The 13,583-nt window shown below is 39.4% G+C and overlaps 1 protein-coding gene across 11 annotated transcripts in view; it reads right to left on the bottom strand.

Moving 5' to 3' along the window:
* The window catches only part of RGS7 (regulator of G protein signaling 7), a 222,274-nt gene that overhangs the window by 10,182 nt on the left and 198,509 nt on the right, over positions 1–13,583 (bottom strand). For 5 of the 11 annotated variants that reach the window (XM_079333397.1, XM_079333389.1, XM_079333391.1 and 2 more), the window contains one exon: positions 6,449–6,925. The exons of 1 other annotated variant lie outside the window; for it this stretch is intronic. Coding sequence is in view for 6 of the 10 variants with exons in the window: in XM_079333389.1 (XP_079189515.1) it covers positions 6,767–6,925 (159 nt within the window). In the remaining 4 variants the exon portion in view is untranslated. Of the gene's footprint in view, positions 1–6,448; positions 7,116–13,583 lie in introns of those variants that run through there. 5 more of the 11 variants (XM_079333392.1, XM_079333390.1, XM_079333396.1 and 2 more) reach the window with 2 other exon arrangements.

Genomic DNA, 13,583 nt, shown 5'->3' with positions numbered 1-13,583 from the left:
AAGATGGAAGTGAAAATTCCCCTCTGCACACAAATGGACTGGTGGGAGAGCAGCTTCAGCCATTCCTTTATGGCTGGAGTCTCCCATACTGTCAGAAAAAGATTAGGAAAACAGCTGAGAAGGTAATCAAGGGAAGAGAGATAAGGCAAAACCTTCCTAGTCAAGAAAAATTGCTGAACTACTTTGGAAGGGAAGAAGGAAGGAGAAATGGAGTCACCCAACATGACTTAGGAATTAAAAACTTAACAGTTCCCTAAAAACAACTTTCTGGAATGCAATTCCCTCATTAATTGAGCATATCTGCCTAATTGTCTGAACTGTATCAGCAGTTTACTTTATCCATGGATGAAATTCCACATTTGTGCCTTCTCTCCCAAAAAACTGTAGCCATGATTTAGGCACAACATGAGCTTCCATAGGCCTGTTCAGTGGTGTCACTGGAGCTACCACCCAGACCAGTATGGACCAGGACTTAGAAATATTTCTGTCTTGGGCTTTAATCTTCATTCCTGCCTCCCACAGGCACTTTCTTTGATAGCAGACAGAGACATTCTGTGTCACTCTGTGGACACCCTCACCTCACTCTTACCAGGGAAGAAAAAATGATGTTACTGATGGGGAGGGGGAGTGAAGAAAGAGAATCTAGGAAAAGTTGTCTAAAGAACAGTGCATTAAAAGAGATGAACTAAAACAAGTTCATAGATTTTGGATTATACATTCCTCTCAGCAAAAAGGTAGAAAAGTAAGTCACATTAAATATGCCATTGCCACTCATCTTTTAAAAATTAAAGGGGTAAAGGAAAAAAAAAAAAAAGGTTGATAGAACAGATAATGTGCACCATGAAATGTCTCATTTATGTGATACCCACACTGAAGGAACAGCTGCCAGGTTAAGAGGAAGGGTGGGAAATAGTACCCCTTTTGAAAGATGATATCTGTGATGAATCTAACAAGAGATTTAAAAAACTAGTCAAATCAAAAAGAAAGCCAATGAAGGTGAATGCAGCAGAATATATTTTGGGAGCAAAGTACAATAAAAATTGTGCAAATGCCACTAACAAGGTAACATTTACCATGGTGTCTTAATATTGTTTGATATTTACTGTCCATGTCCACACTTGTAAATAAGGACTATCATCTAGCATTTGAGCAGGTTTTCAGAGTTTATTATCTGGACAATTTTTCTTTGCAATTTACACATACAGATCCCTTACAGCAAATAGTGATGATGGTACTCATTCTCATTCAAGTGTTTGTGTTAAAGAACCAGGCCAGCAGATTCCTCACTCTCACATAAAGATACCTGAAGACAAAAGAACTGCAAGTAGTGCACAGGTGGAATAAAAAATTATGAAAATTAAAAAAAAAAAATCTTTGGAAAAGAGAAAGATGGTCTGAAAAAAGATGATGCTATTCAAGAGACAGCTCAAGGCACCTCACTGACCCAAGAAGAGTCAGCTACACAAAAAAGGGAGCAACCATCTACACTAGACTGGACAGGATCTGGGCATCACTGTGTCACCTAAGCTGGCACAGTTCAGTAGTGGCTGTCTACTGCAAAAAGGGCAAGTCCTGTAGTTTTGTGTATGGGCAGAAGTACAATAATCCTCTGCCCTCCTCCTGCAAAACCCTAGTGGGAATTCTGCAAGCACCATCCTCCAAGAAATTTTTACAAACCCCTGACCCAGAGGAGAGTAATAAAGTCACTCAACACTTCAGAGAACACCAGTAAGAAAACCAAGGGGGCTGCAGCATTGCAATGTCCATTTATGCTGGGGACATATTGTAGTGACTGCAGCAGCCTGGCCAAAAATAAAAAGATATATCAAAGCAAGGAAGATTCTGTTTAGACATTAGGGAAACAAACTTTGTAGTTTCACAGATAATGATTGTCTGCAGCCCTCAAGTCAATATCCATACAAACAAGACACTTTGAATTGTACACATGCCACTTGAGGACTCCACAGTCTGCAATGTCATGAGGAGGGGAATCCAGCCTCAGAGAACTCATCCTCTCTTCCCCTTCACCTCCTTAATATTGGGACTTGAGCATATCTTCAATTCACAGGAGACTAAAGCAATCTGTTCAGCATAGTCAGATCAAAAGGCAGACTGGTGTGAGTCACAACCACTTAGTAACTTGCTTAAATTAATTGTGGACAGAGAATATGTTCAAATAATTTGCTGATAATTTCCCGTGAACATGCTTAGATTAAAACATTATTTTTTTTAAATCCCTATAGTTATTAAAAATCTTTTTGCAAAATTCCTATATTTTATGTCTCTATTATAATAAGTCCAGTGTTATGCACCAACTTAATAAGTGCAGTGTTAGTTCTATGTATTTTTAGCTAGAAGAAACATATAAAATATGCCAGTTTTAAAAGCTAAATTCAAAGAGTTGTTATTCACTACGCATAAAAATAAACAATTGGGAGAAGCACAAATAAATCACTGGCTTTTCCAACTCCCTGTTCCAGTTATGTATCAAACCCAGTCTTTCCTCACTTTGGTGGTCTTCTGTGGCTTTAATTTTTTTCTTTTTTTAATAAATAACATCTTAAATTAGTTCCTATAGGTCCTGTTTTCTGTAACTGGTTTTTTTATTTATTTTATTTTATCCTGTTTTTATTTCTTAGGAGACTATCTGACATTTATGTCTCATGATTTCAGACAATATTAGGTATGCAATTTGAAAAAGACAACCCTAGGTATTTTATTATTATTCAGCATTTCTATTAGATGAAAAAAAATATTGGTTTTGGGTTTTAAGGTGCTGGTCACAGTCAATCTTGCCTGATTTTTCAGGTTTTAATTGCAGCTCAGCATGACTGTGGCCAGCAGGTTGGCAATCCACCAGCTGCATTCTGCCTCTCTTGCTCCTAATTATTCAGCTCTCCAGTTCTCCTCCCTTGTCGCTTCTGTTCTGGTCACCACAATTAATTCCCATTTCTTAATCCTCTGGTCACCTTCAACTCATTAATTTTTGGCTGGTCTCCACTACTGTTTTGGCTCAGCATTTTGCAATTTACTTCATCACTATTCTAAGTCCCTTTTTCTCCCTCTTTGGTTTTCTAGGGCTGAAGACTGTTTTTACCTGCTTCTTACAGAGGAATGGGTGAATATTTTGCTGTTGTCAGGTAGGTGCCAGGGAAACTTCTACCTCTCCCACCAGCCATTTTCCTTCACAGGCTGATCTGGGAGCACAAAACCACCTGAAGTGTGCAGCAGCACCATCAAACACTTTATCCTTTAGGCTTTAGAGCTGTTTCATGTATAAGGATGTTTGGGGAAAGAGACTGACTGATGATCCCCAACTTTCAGATGAAAGTTCCATGCTCCAACCAGTTTTTTAAGGAATATTACAATTAATATCTCACATGGGGTTTTTAAGTTTCTCAGGCAGAGCCAGGAAGCACTGACTGATGGCTTTTTCCTAGAAGAAAAGAAATATGGTCCCTTCAGAGTGATTTTCTCTCTTGGCCCTTTTTCCCTCAGCAGCATTTTCTCGAGCAGACTCCTCACTGATATTCGTAATTGGTAAATTATGGTGTAACCAAAGTCATACTGCAGCTGTTCAGCTATTGTACAAGCATGCCTTAATCTGAGTAAATCTTAATTCTTGAAGTGGATCTTTGTATAAATTTGGAAACACAAATTTTCTCTGTGGGGAAACAAAAGGAAGTTTGTGCCTGCTTGGAGTTTCCAGTCCCAGTATTGTATAACAGGCTGATGACAGTGATGAGGTGAAGTATCAGAAGATTAAAAATCATTTAGTCATAGGATTGATTTTGTTTGGGCCCAATTCACTCATATGTAACTGTGGAGTTGCATCACTTGGAACAAGCTTAAATGAAACCTTAACACAGCTCCCTGACTACTTTGAAATCCTTATTAGTAGTGCCTGGTTTTACTTTAGAGACATCATGTTAAATCCTGTGCAAATACAGGGAAAGACAGCCATTCAATACAGACTTTGTATTTCTTGAAAGGAAATGTCCTGTTTATGTCTGGGATAGATTTCAGTTTCTTCCTAGTAGCTGATGCAGTGCTGTGGTTTATTTAGCATGAGAATACTGGGGGTAAGACTGGTGCTTTCAGTGCTGTGGAGCAGGTCTTACCCTAAGGAAGGATTTTCCAGCTCCCCATGCTCTGCCAGGGAGCAGGTGCACAAGAAGCTGAGAGGCAGCATCATGAGGAGAGCTGACCTGGCCAAAGGGATATTCCATACCACACAACACCATGCTCAGGTTAGAAGCTGGGGAAGCTGGTCAAGAGGAGCTGATCACTGTTTGGGGGCTGAGCACTGGTCAGTGGGGGGTGAACAATTGCATTCTGCATCACTTGCCACTTGTCTGTCTTTGGTGGAGGGCTTTATTCCCTCCTCTCTTGCTCTCATTTTCATTAGGATTACTGCTATTATTAATGTAAATATTTAAATTATTATATTTTTCTTATCTTAACCCGTGAGTTTTACTTTTTTCCTCTTTTCCTCCCAGTCCCTCTGGAGGTAAGGGCGATAGAAAAGTAGCTGCATGGTAATTAGTTGCCAGCTGGAGTTAAACCATGATAGGCAAGAAATAGAATAAGTACAGAATGGGTTCAGGAATACAAATGCTCCATAACTTTTTATCAACCAGTGGGTGTAGCAAAGTGATTTGGAAAAAAAATATATTTCTTAGGGTGAAGTTGCATGAAATGCCTAATGCTTGTATTTGAAATATTAGGTATTTGTAGGAAGTGATTCTTTGAAGCAGGCAGTGGTATGTAATTAGTTAACTACTAAGGGAAAGGAGGCAATATACCAGTTGATGCAATTGGTGGCAGCAGGAGTTTGGAAATAAATATCTCTATTTGGCACTGAGAAGTGAAGCAGAGCTCAGATTTCTGTGGATTGTCTGGCCCCAAGCTCATGTCTCAGAACTCACATTTCTGTGGTAAAATTAAATCTCAGTTTAAGATCTGTGATTCAGTGGGCTACTTACTAAAATTCATCTGACCTCCCTATGTTGTGAATATTTTGAGTTGACCTGCATGGAGCTCTTGCTAAGATCTTGACAGGACCCAGCTTTGATGGGATATTTCCATAAAAGCTTAGTAGAACTGTGCTAACAAAAACAGAGACGCTTTAAAGCAGTAATTGCCATCCTATCTAGAAACCAGAAACACAGCAGAATGTGAAAACAATGAACTAACAGAAATCCCAAACCTCAAGAAACCTCAACTGAGCAGAATATGGGGAACAGGCATTTACAGATTTGTAATGCATTTTGCACTGGGTTCACTCAGGCTGCCTCTTTAAAGATGCTGAATTCCTGGTTATGGCTGCACCAGGCTACTGACAGAGCTGGTGGAGAAGTGAGTGCTCCTTGCAGAAGGCAGCTCAGCTCCCCTTTGCCCAGAGCTGCTCTGTCCAACAATCTTGTCCCTAATGGCACCAATGCAGGTGTTTTTCCAAAGCTCAGTGGGATGTCTCTGGTATTGAGGCATTCAAGTCCATTGTCTCCTTGCATCTATGACCATCCCACTTTGTGTGTGCATGTTTAGGATCCATAGTCCCTTTGAAACACGACTCTCAATATTAAACCAAATTCAGCATGACAGATGGTTGGCTGTCCTGAGTCTATTCTGTGCATTGCTAAAAAGGCTTGCTTCTTCTGTACACCCTACCATGCCCTGGAGGTACCGCATTTTGTCATTTGACTTAGTTCCCATCCTTTCTTTCCTACTCTGAGATTCTGTCTACTATCCTTACATCACCTCTATCAGCTGACAGTGTTGTTTCTTAGGCCAAGCAGATTTCTGGTTCCAGCTCAGATTAGCTTCAGAAGCTCCAGATCTACTGTCTCACGGGTAACATCAACACAGGCTCATAAATCTGCCAGCAGGTCTCTGTGTGACTAAGCTCAGCAGTGGACACACAACAGCATTCCCGAACAGAGCCCTGGAATGACCACGACAGCCTCCTCCTGCGCTGCTGCCGCAGGGAAACTCCACAGACCGCGCCCCCAGCGCTCCCAAACCACCTCTCAAACGCTGCCCTGCATCACAGTGACAGCCAGGAGAGACAGAGAAGCACTGTCCTTCCTGTTTAGCAGGTGCAGGCTCGTGTTCTCAGGCAGCTTTAGCAAGTCCCTTGCCTAGGCAGCCAGCGCAGTCCGGCCGCTGCCGCAGCATGGCTGTGCACCGCCACAGAGCGCCTGGCCCAAGGAAAGGGCTGCCTGTGCATGTGAGCAAGCGGGAAAGGTCTCTGCTGCTAGCTTGATAAAAAGGAAAGAAAAAGTTAATGATCATCAACAAAGTGTGTTTGATTAGGTGTCACCGAGAGAAAGAAAATGCCATTTCATGTCACTGTTTAGAAAGCACAAGGTGTGTAACTTTTGGGGATCATTTTGCTCTTGACTAATCTTCAGATTCAATATTAAAATCTCAAACTTCCCAAAGGAAAGAGATTCTGCATCTTTTAATGAAAGATAAAACAACAATATAAACATACACAAATTTACAGAGAAAGGATCAACTTTAATACATCTGGAGTAAAAGGTGTTCTTTTTTTAAATATGGTATAAAAATAAATGCAAGAAACATTAACAGAGAATATACAGACAACAGACAAAGACACAGGCTTTCTTTCTCAATGTGAATACATCAGTGAAATGAAACCTTCTGTGCTAATTTATTGTGCAATAAATGTGATGCCATATGTATATTTATTAATATATGCATTTTTTTACATTTCTTCCAGTTTTTGATTGACGTATTTTTTTTAATAAACTGTGCCTAGCAGAAGCTTTTTTTTCACTGTACTTGAGCTTGCAGAAAATAAAAAGACACAGATCCAGCTTGATATGAAGGAGGAAGTGAGCAGACAGTTTTCGAAATGGAGGCATCGAAAGGCTAGAGAGTCCCTCGGAGTCTGTAATGCCTTAGTATACACAAAAGAAAACAAGTCAGGTCCTTGCTCATGCAACATCTTGTTCTACTGTCCTCTGAGTCAGGCAATCAGTGAGCTACAAAGTATGTATAATGATTTGAGTCTGCTTCCATGCTACAAGGTGATCCTTTTAGTAGGACTGCACTAGACTGGTTAACCTCTTTGATGTGAGCGATTTCCCCTGAGGAAAAGATAAAAACAAAAAACAAAAACAGAAAACAGAGGCATGATCACTGCAAACCTGTTCATCAGCAACCACTCAGTGTTGCCACATCACTCAAATAACTAGGGGCACCAACTGGAGTCTGTCAAATCTTAAACCACAGGAAGTCCTTACACTTAAACACCTGCACTGCCAGCCAGCCAGATTGTTTCACAGAACAAGCCAGCAAATTTAAAGGCCATTTTTGAATGAGATTGGTTTTGGTTGATGAGAAACTGATGCTGAAGTTTTTGCTGTCAGTCACACCCAGAACTTGAAGTCTACTGCAAGCAAGAGTGCCTTGTTCTACAAAGATGAATGTGCAAACCGCAATAGCTGTGTCACAGAGGACAAAAAAACTACTTTCTAATTAAGGTAAGAAAGCAAGAGGCAGATTGCACATAGGTAAGGAAAGCAGCTTTTCCATGAGCACAGCTATAGGTTTGCTGAGACCATATTTACTATTTATAAGGAACATTGGTCAAGTATATTACATGTGACTGCATAATACTGGTTTGAAGGTGTTGGATTTCCATATTGTTATTTTCCTCATCATTCCTCCTATTGCAAGGATGTGATTTTAATTTTTTAACAAGTTCTTTTAATAAGGTGTAATGACTGTCCCACAAGAGCTAGGTCTACAGCATGAAGAATATAGTGTAAGGTATGTCACTGGTATATTCCAGGCAGATTTGAACTTTATCTGAACCAGACAGAGACCACAGAACCACAGGAATTAGCTCTCCTACGGCCACATAAAAGGCTCTCCAAGGGCCATCCTACTGTGGCTCTGATCCAACAGAGGCAGAGCTGGCACAGCAAGCTGACATCACCGGCATACCCTGACAATGTAACACAAATATATCATAAAATATTAAATATAAAATAGCTCTAACTCACCAGTTAGATATTTAATACTTACATTTATTATATTGTTCATTTTAAGTGCCCAATTCAGAAATATCAAACTAGTTTCAAGAATACAGTAAAAAATACTGTAACTATGGAGAGATGCTTCATTTTCTGCAGTAAATGGTAAATGAACTTATTCTGTCATATCAATAAATTTTTAAGTCATCTGCAGTACTATAACTCAGTGGAATTACACAATTCAATATCTATTGTCATAATCAATTAAATTTAAGCTCACAGGGATCTATAAGTTGGTTTTTGAGCATTTGCTCAAATGCAATATATCAGAGTGGGTCTTCATAAAAGGAAGAATATCTACTTTATTCTTTGTACTGTGAAATACAAGTTGAACAAATTAGGATGAATACTTCCCCAATAACACAATTTGAAAGTGAACTCATGATTTGTAATGTTGCTTAGACTGCTCATCCCTCAGGTTCCCCATATCACCTGACAGTATTAATACCTACTTCTTTGAAAGATGGAAGTTCTCCTTCCTGGCACTCTGTCTTCCCTGTATCTGCCACTTTTTACCTCTATTAAATTCACAGCTTCTTGATACCTTTTAATCCTTAAATTACGTTTTTCTCTTATGCAGAAGGTAAGTTTTATAGTAAGACATATTTTCTTTTTAAATAGTCAGAAAAGCATAAACAGCAGAATGGCCTTGGAATACAATTTAAAACATCAAAAGCATTTCTGAGATTAATATTTTGTTAGACAACTTTGTTAGACAATTCATGACTTTTGGTTCTAGACACAACTCAGAAAATATTGAACATATGCTTAGCTTTGCCTTCCATAGGTTATTTGCAGAAAATAAAGTTTTCGGGTGTACAGGTCTGGTTACCTTCTGTAAAGATGTTATGAGTTATAGTACTGAATTGCATAACCCACTTAATTAAAATATTAAACCCAGGAGCTCTTGATTAATTACAGTTTCCTCAGTACTACACTGAAAAGTTGCATAAATGTTCGTTGTGGTATAAAATATGTGAAATAATTGTTTACTATTATTTGCAACTCTATTTAGGAGTTTCAAAATTTCTGGAATTTCTAGATGGACCATAAATTCTAGCATCTCGGGAATGAGTTATCACATAAACTAGGAAGTACTGACATAAAATCAGGCCAAAAAGTAGTTATTAGTTGATCTGATTTGTGTGATCATTTTCTACATATTGTTTGAATTTTCTGCTAGAGACACAGTGAGCTGTCATGACAATTTTTATATATTTTACATAACTTGCTCGCTAGATATTGTTTTAGATATTTTTTCTCCAAAGCCCTACAGTGTGATCAGGAATTCTCTAAAGGAGAAGATGGTCCTCTCCTTCAACTCCCCTCGCTGCTTCAGAGAAACCTCCCTCTGAACAGCAACAACGACAACAAATGGTCTTTTCCCACACATTAGTAGTTCTAATTTATCACAAAGTTGGAAAAGTGACAGCTTAGAAGATACACTCTCCTTAAGACGTCTTCTTAAATGCTTATTCTGAATCATATTAAGTTCTCTGATTAGGAAAATAAGCTTTTAATACCGAGAATCCATTGCAGTCCCAGATATGGAATTATCACATCTTTTTATTAGATCTGCAGGGACTTGTTATTTTCCACTTTACAAAATATTCCTTTCAAATTCTGTTCCAGAGTATACTTTTGCTTTAGCTCCCTGTGGTAGGGTTTAATAATTACTGCTTCTAGATTTCCATATTTATTTAATTTCCAGACTGGATGTAAGGATCATCCACTGTAGGTCACAATTAAAGAGCTGAGCCTATCTATTTCTTTCAGATTGAATATTAACAGCATTTCCATAAGACAGATATTGATTTGGGAACCTGCATCTAACGAGCCAGTTTTCACAGTTGTAGAATTTGAAGAATTATCACATTTCCTGTGGTAATGAGATTAAAGAAAATTAAGGGGGGGGAAATCAGAAGTAGTAGATGTTTATCTGAATAATGAAAAGGAGATACTTAATATTTTCAATATATTCTTGCCATCAACATTTAGAAGCATATGGTCAAATTCTAAAGATGATTAGGATTTTTTGGCTGTATTAGTGCACTTTGGACAGAACAATTGTAATTAGTCAATAATTTTACTAATAATGCAGACGCCAAAATGAAACCCTGCCCACATACCCTGACAAGGGAGTCAGAATACAAGAAGGCAGCACAGCAGCTGGAGTGAACAAGTACATCTAAAAGTACAAAATCAATTGGCCTCAACATTCAGTCCCTATTTAAACATGCTAACTGCTTCACTTAGAGTTGTCCTTCCAGCTTTACTTCTAGCAAATTTAGGGTGCAAAATTGCAAAGCTATGTGCAGGTGCTGCTAAATACAATTTTGCTGACTGACCCATTTATGCAGCATGACAATAACAACTCAAATAATCCAGCAAAAAAGTCAGCAACAACCCCTGTACATATGTGGCTTAAAAGAAATCAGAATGAATTGTCTATAGGTGTTGGAATTGAAATGTATGGTAGAGAAAGATCACATCTCTTCCTTTTAGAAGACTAATTATCTTCCTTTCTGCTAAGCAACCTCAACTGTTCCTTTATCATGGTTTTTTTTTTTATTGCCAGTGCAGGTGCTACTCCTCAGGACCTATATTGGTAGCACTAGAAAAGAGAACTCCATGCATCTGATGGGGAAAGGGAGGTAGTGTCCCACTGTGAGGAAAATGAGATATGGAGCAAAAAGCAACCCTCCTTGGTCTCAGTGTTCCCCATCTGCTCATGTGTGAAACACCTGCAGCACAACATCAGCTCAGCCAGATCAGCAGGGAAAGCATCCAAGTGCCATTGCAGAGCACTACACACAGCTGGTGTGCAAACAGCCCCTGACAGGAGCACATCTGGGGAGACACAGGAGAAGAAGCAGCAAATCCCTTTCCATGTTGAGGCAGCCCTTGCCCTACCAGCTCAAGGGAATTGCTTCAGCACTGCTCTGGGGTTCAGAATTCTGCTTTAGCTTCCACAGCAGCACAGGATGCTGCTGTCAGCCATCTGTGCAGGTGTATTTCTCTTTCAGAGGCGAGGAAGGGAACAAGGTTAGTATTTACTGAATTTGAGGCACAAGTTGTCAGCACAGCTGCAGTGCTAAGTGGTTACATGTGCAGGGAAATCCTTCTGCCTCTGGTGGAGATTTGCAGTCCTTTGTTCCCTTCTCATTAGGGCCATACATCTCATCCTGCAGTCATCTGAAGCAGGAGGCAGCAGCTGAACAACTGCTTTCCTGTTTTGGCACACTCCAAATCCAATGACATCCATTTCTTTCTCATTTTGCACTTTGCATTTACAGATGAGCTGCTCTCATATTTGTGATTAAGCTAAAACCTCTTGCCAGATGGGGTAGTTTGAACTTGAATAACCATCTGAAATGTAGGTTTCCAAGGGACCAATGCACAAGACAATATTTTTAGTATTTGTCCTGGGCCTGACTCCTCAAGTTTCCATACGTTTCTGCAGTTGTCATTGCTGCAGATAGCCTAAGAATCAGGTAAATGTTTGTCAGCTCTAAGATTGTAGATACTGAGAGACACAGGTACCTGACCAGTCTGTGCTGGCTCCCCACTTGGATGAACCTGGCTGTGCAAGTGTTACTCCTAAACTCCTCTCTTCCAGCACAGGGCACAGCAGCTTAGCTCCAGCCACTGCAGAACAGCACAAGGAGGCCAGTCCTCACTGGCATGTCTTTTATAATTTTCCTCTGTGGGCATAACTCCTTAAAAAACCTCCTAAAACTAGGTTTTTTTACTAATTAGTAGGTCAAATTTAAAATTTCAATTATTTATTTGTTTTTTTAATTCAAACATGAATAAGGATCTCTTATCCTGAAATCTCTTCTTGAAATTAAAAAAGCCTTCATTTCTACAAATAATTATTATTTTCATTCTTGTTTTGTATTTCTCAAATAAGTAGCTTTGTGACTTATATTTCTTCTGACTAGATGGTTTTTTGTTTAAAATTCGGGAATAGCTTGCAAATAAATTTAAAATGAGATTCCACAGCTGAAACTGCATTTAATTTCTTGGATAATGCTGTACTTGAGAAAAATCTAGCCCTCAGCAGGGTTTCAGACTAGATGAACTTTTGGTTTGGCACAGTAGGACCTTAGTAATTATTAGGACCTTATAAATCTTACAAGATTTACCTATTCATATAGAAAAATTTCTTGATTAACAGATGAAATTGATGATTATTTATCTGCTTTGTTCCTCTATAAAAGGGATAGATTTTAACATGAAGAGATTACACTTGTTTAGACATCTAGAAAATCTATAACCCACTGATAAGAACTGAGAAAGCTACTTTTATGAGTTTTAATTTCCATCCCTAGGCCGTAATTCACAATGTCATGTTGAGTGACATTGGATTGAAACTCACTGAGGATGTGCTCTGTTAAACAGCCTTTGCATTTCACATCTCATACATGAAATGGACTATTGTTACTGGTTTGGAGGGGGACAAAATCAAAGGACTCTGGTCAGCATGTTCTTCCAGGTAAGTGGGAGAAGACAGTTTGAAAGGATACAGGTAATACAACACATACTGGTTTCAAACTCTGAATTATTAAAAGGGGTCTTGTTTATGAGGTTATGAATGGAGGTAATTATAGATAGATGGCTTTCTAATTCAATATATGAACTGAACTTGGTCAGTTTTCTACTGGCTGTATTTCCCTAAGCCCTCACAAATGTACAACCAGCACCTCCCTTTTGTGTTCTGTATAACTGTGCAGTGACAGATAAAATGCTAACACTGATGGTGGTGTCTGAAGTCATGGCACCAGCACATGAGGATGGAGTGTCTGCCCCCACAGCTCTAAGGAGAGAGACTACCCTTCCTTGCCCCACTAACTTGATTCCTGGTGGGACAACAAAATTTACACAGGGTGGAAATTAAATTAACTCGCTCCCCGTATAAAGCAGGTCCTTTTGTCTCAAGTGCTCAAGATCAGTAATTGCAGCTATGCACTGTAAGGCTGGGGTTTACAAAGTCCTGCTCAGTCTGCCACTGTCACAAGTCCTGCATGCACATGAGAAATAACAGGCAAACCTGTTCCCTAAAGAACCTCTTTGCTCCCATCAACATTACCAGTGTATATCCACCCACATTTTCCCCTCTAATGTAGATACTAGTACTTGAGGCAAATTTGCTGAGCTTTAAAAATATTTTTAATAGTTTTTTCCCCTATGTGAATTCTTCAAAAGAACTTCAGTTTTTAAATGCCACAGAAACTGCTGATTTCAGTCTCTCTATTCTCTCTTCAGCATGCAATGAGTTCCTCCTGCTCCATGACTTCAATTTTTAACTTCCCTAGTCCCTTGGGGAGCTGCAGGTGACTGGACTTTTATTATTCTCGAAAAGACAGCTGAGGGGCTGATCTAGGCAGGGGGGAGCCCAGAGCAAGTGTCACTGCTCTCTGTGCCTCTGACTCAAAGCTGTGACACATGGCTGCCCGTGTTAGTCCAAGCTATTCACTTATCCAGTGGCTTTATTCCAGTAGTGCTGGAGTGTCT

The sequence above is a fragment of the Erithacus rubecula genome (genome assembly GCF_903797595.1).
Source record: "Erithacus rubecula genome assembly, chromosome: 2".
In the NCBI taxonomy this organism is placed as follows: domain Eukaryota; kingdom Metazoa; phylum Chordata; class Aves; order Passeriformes; family Muscicapidae; genus Erithacus; species Erithacus rubecula.
Note: the sequence above shows the minus strand (reverse complement) of the source record. Positions and strands in the feature narration are given on the sequence as shown.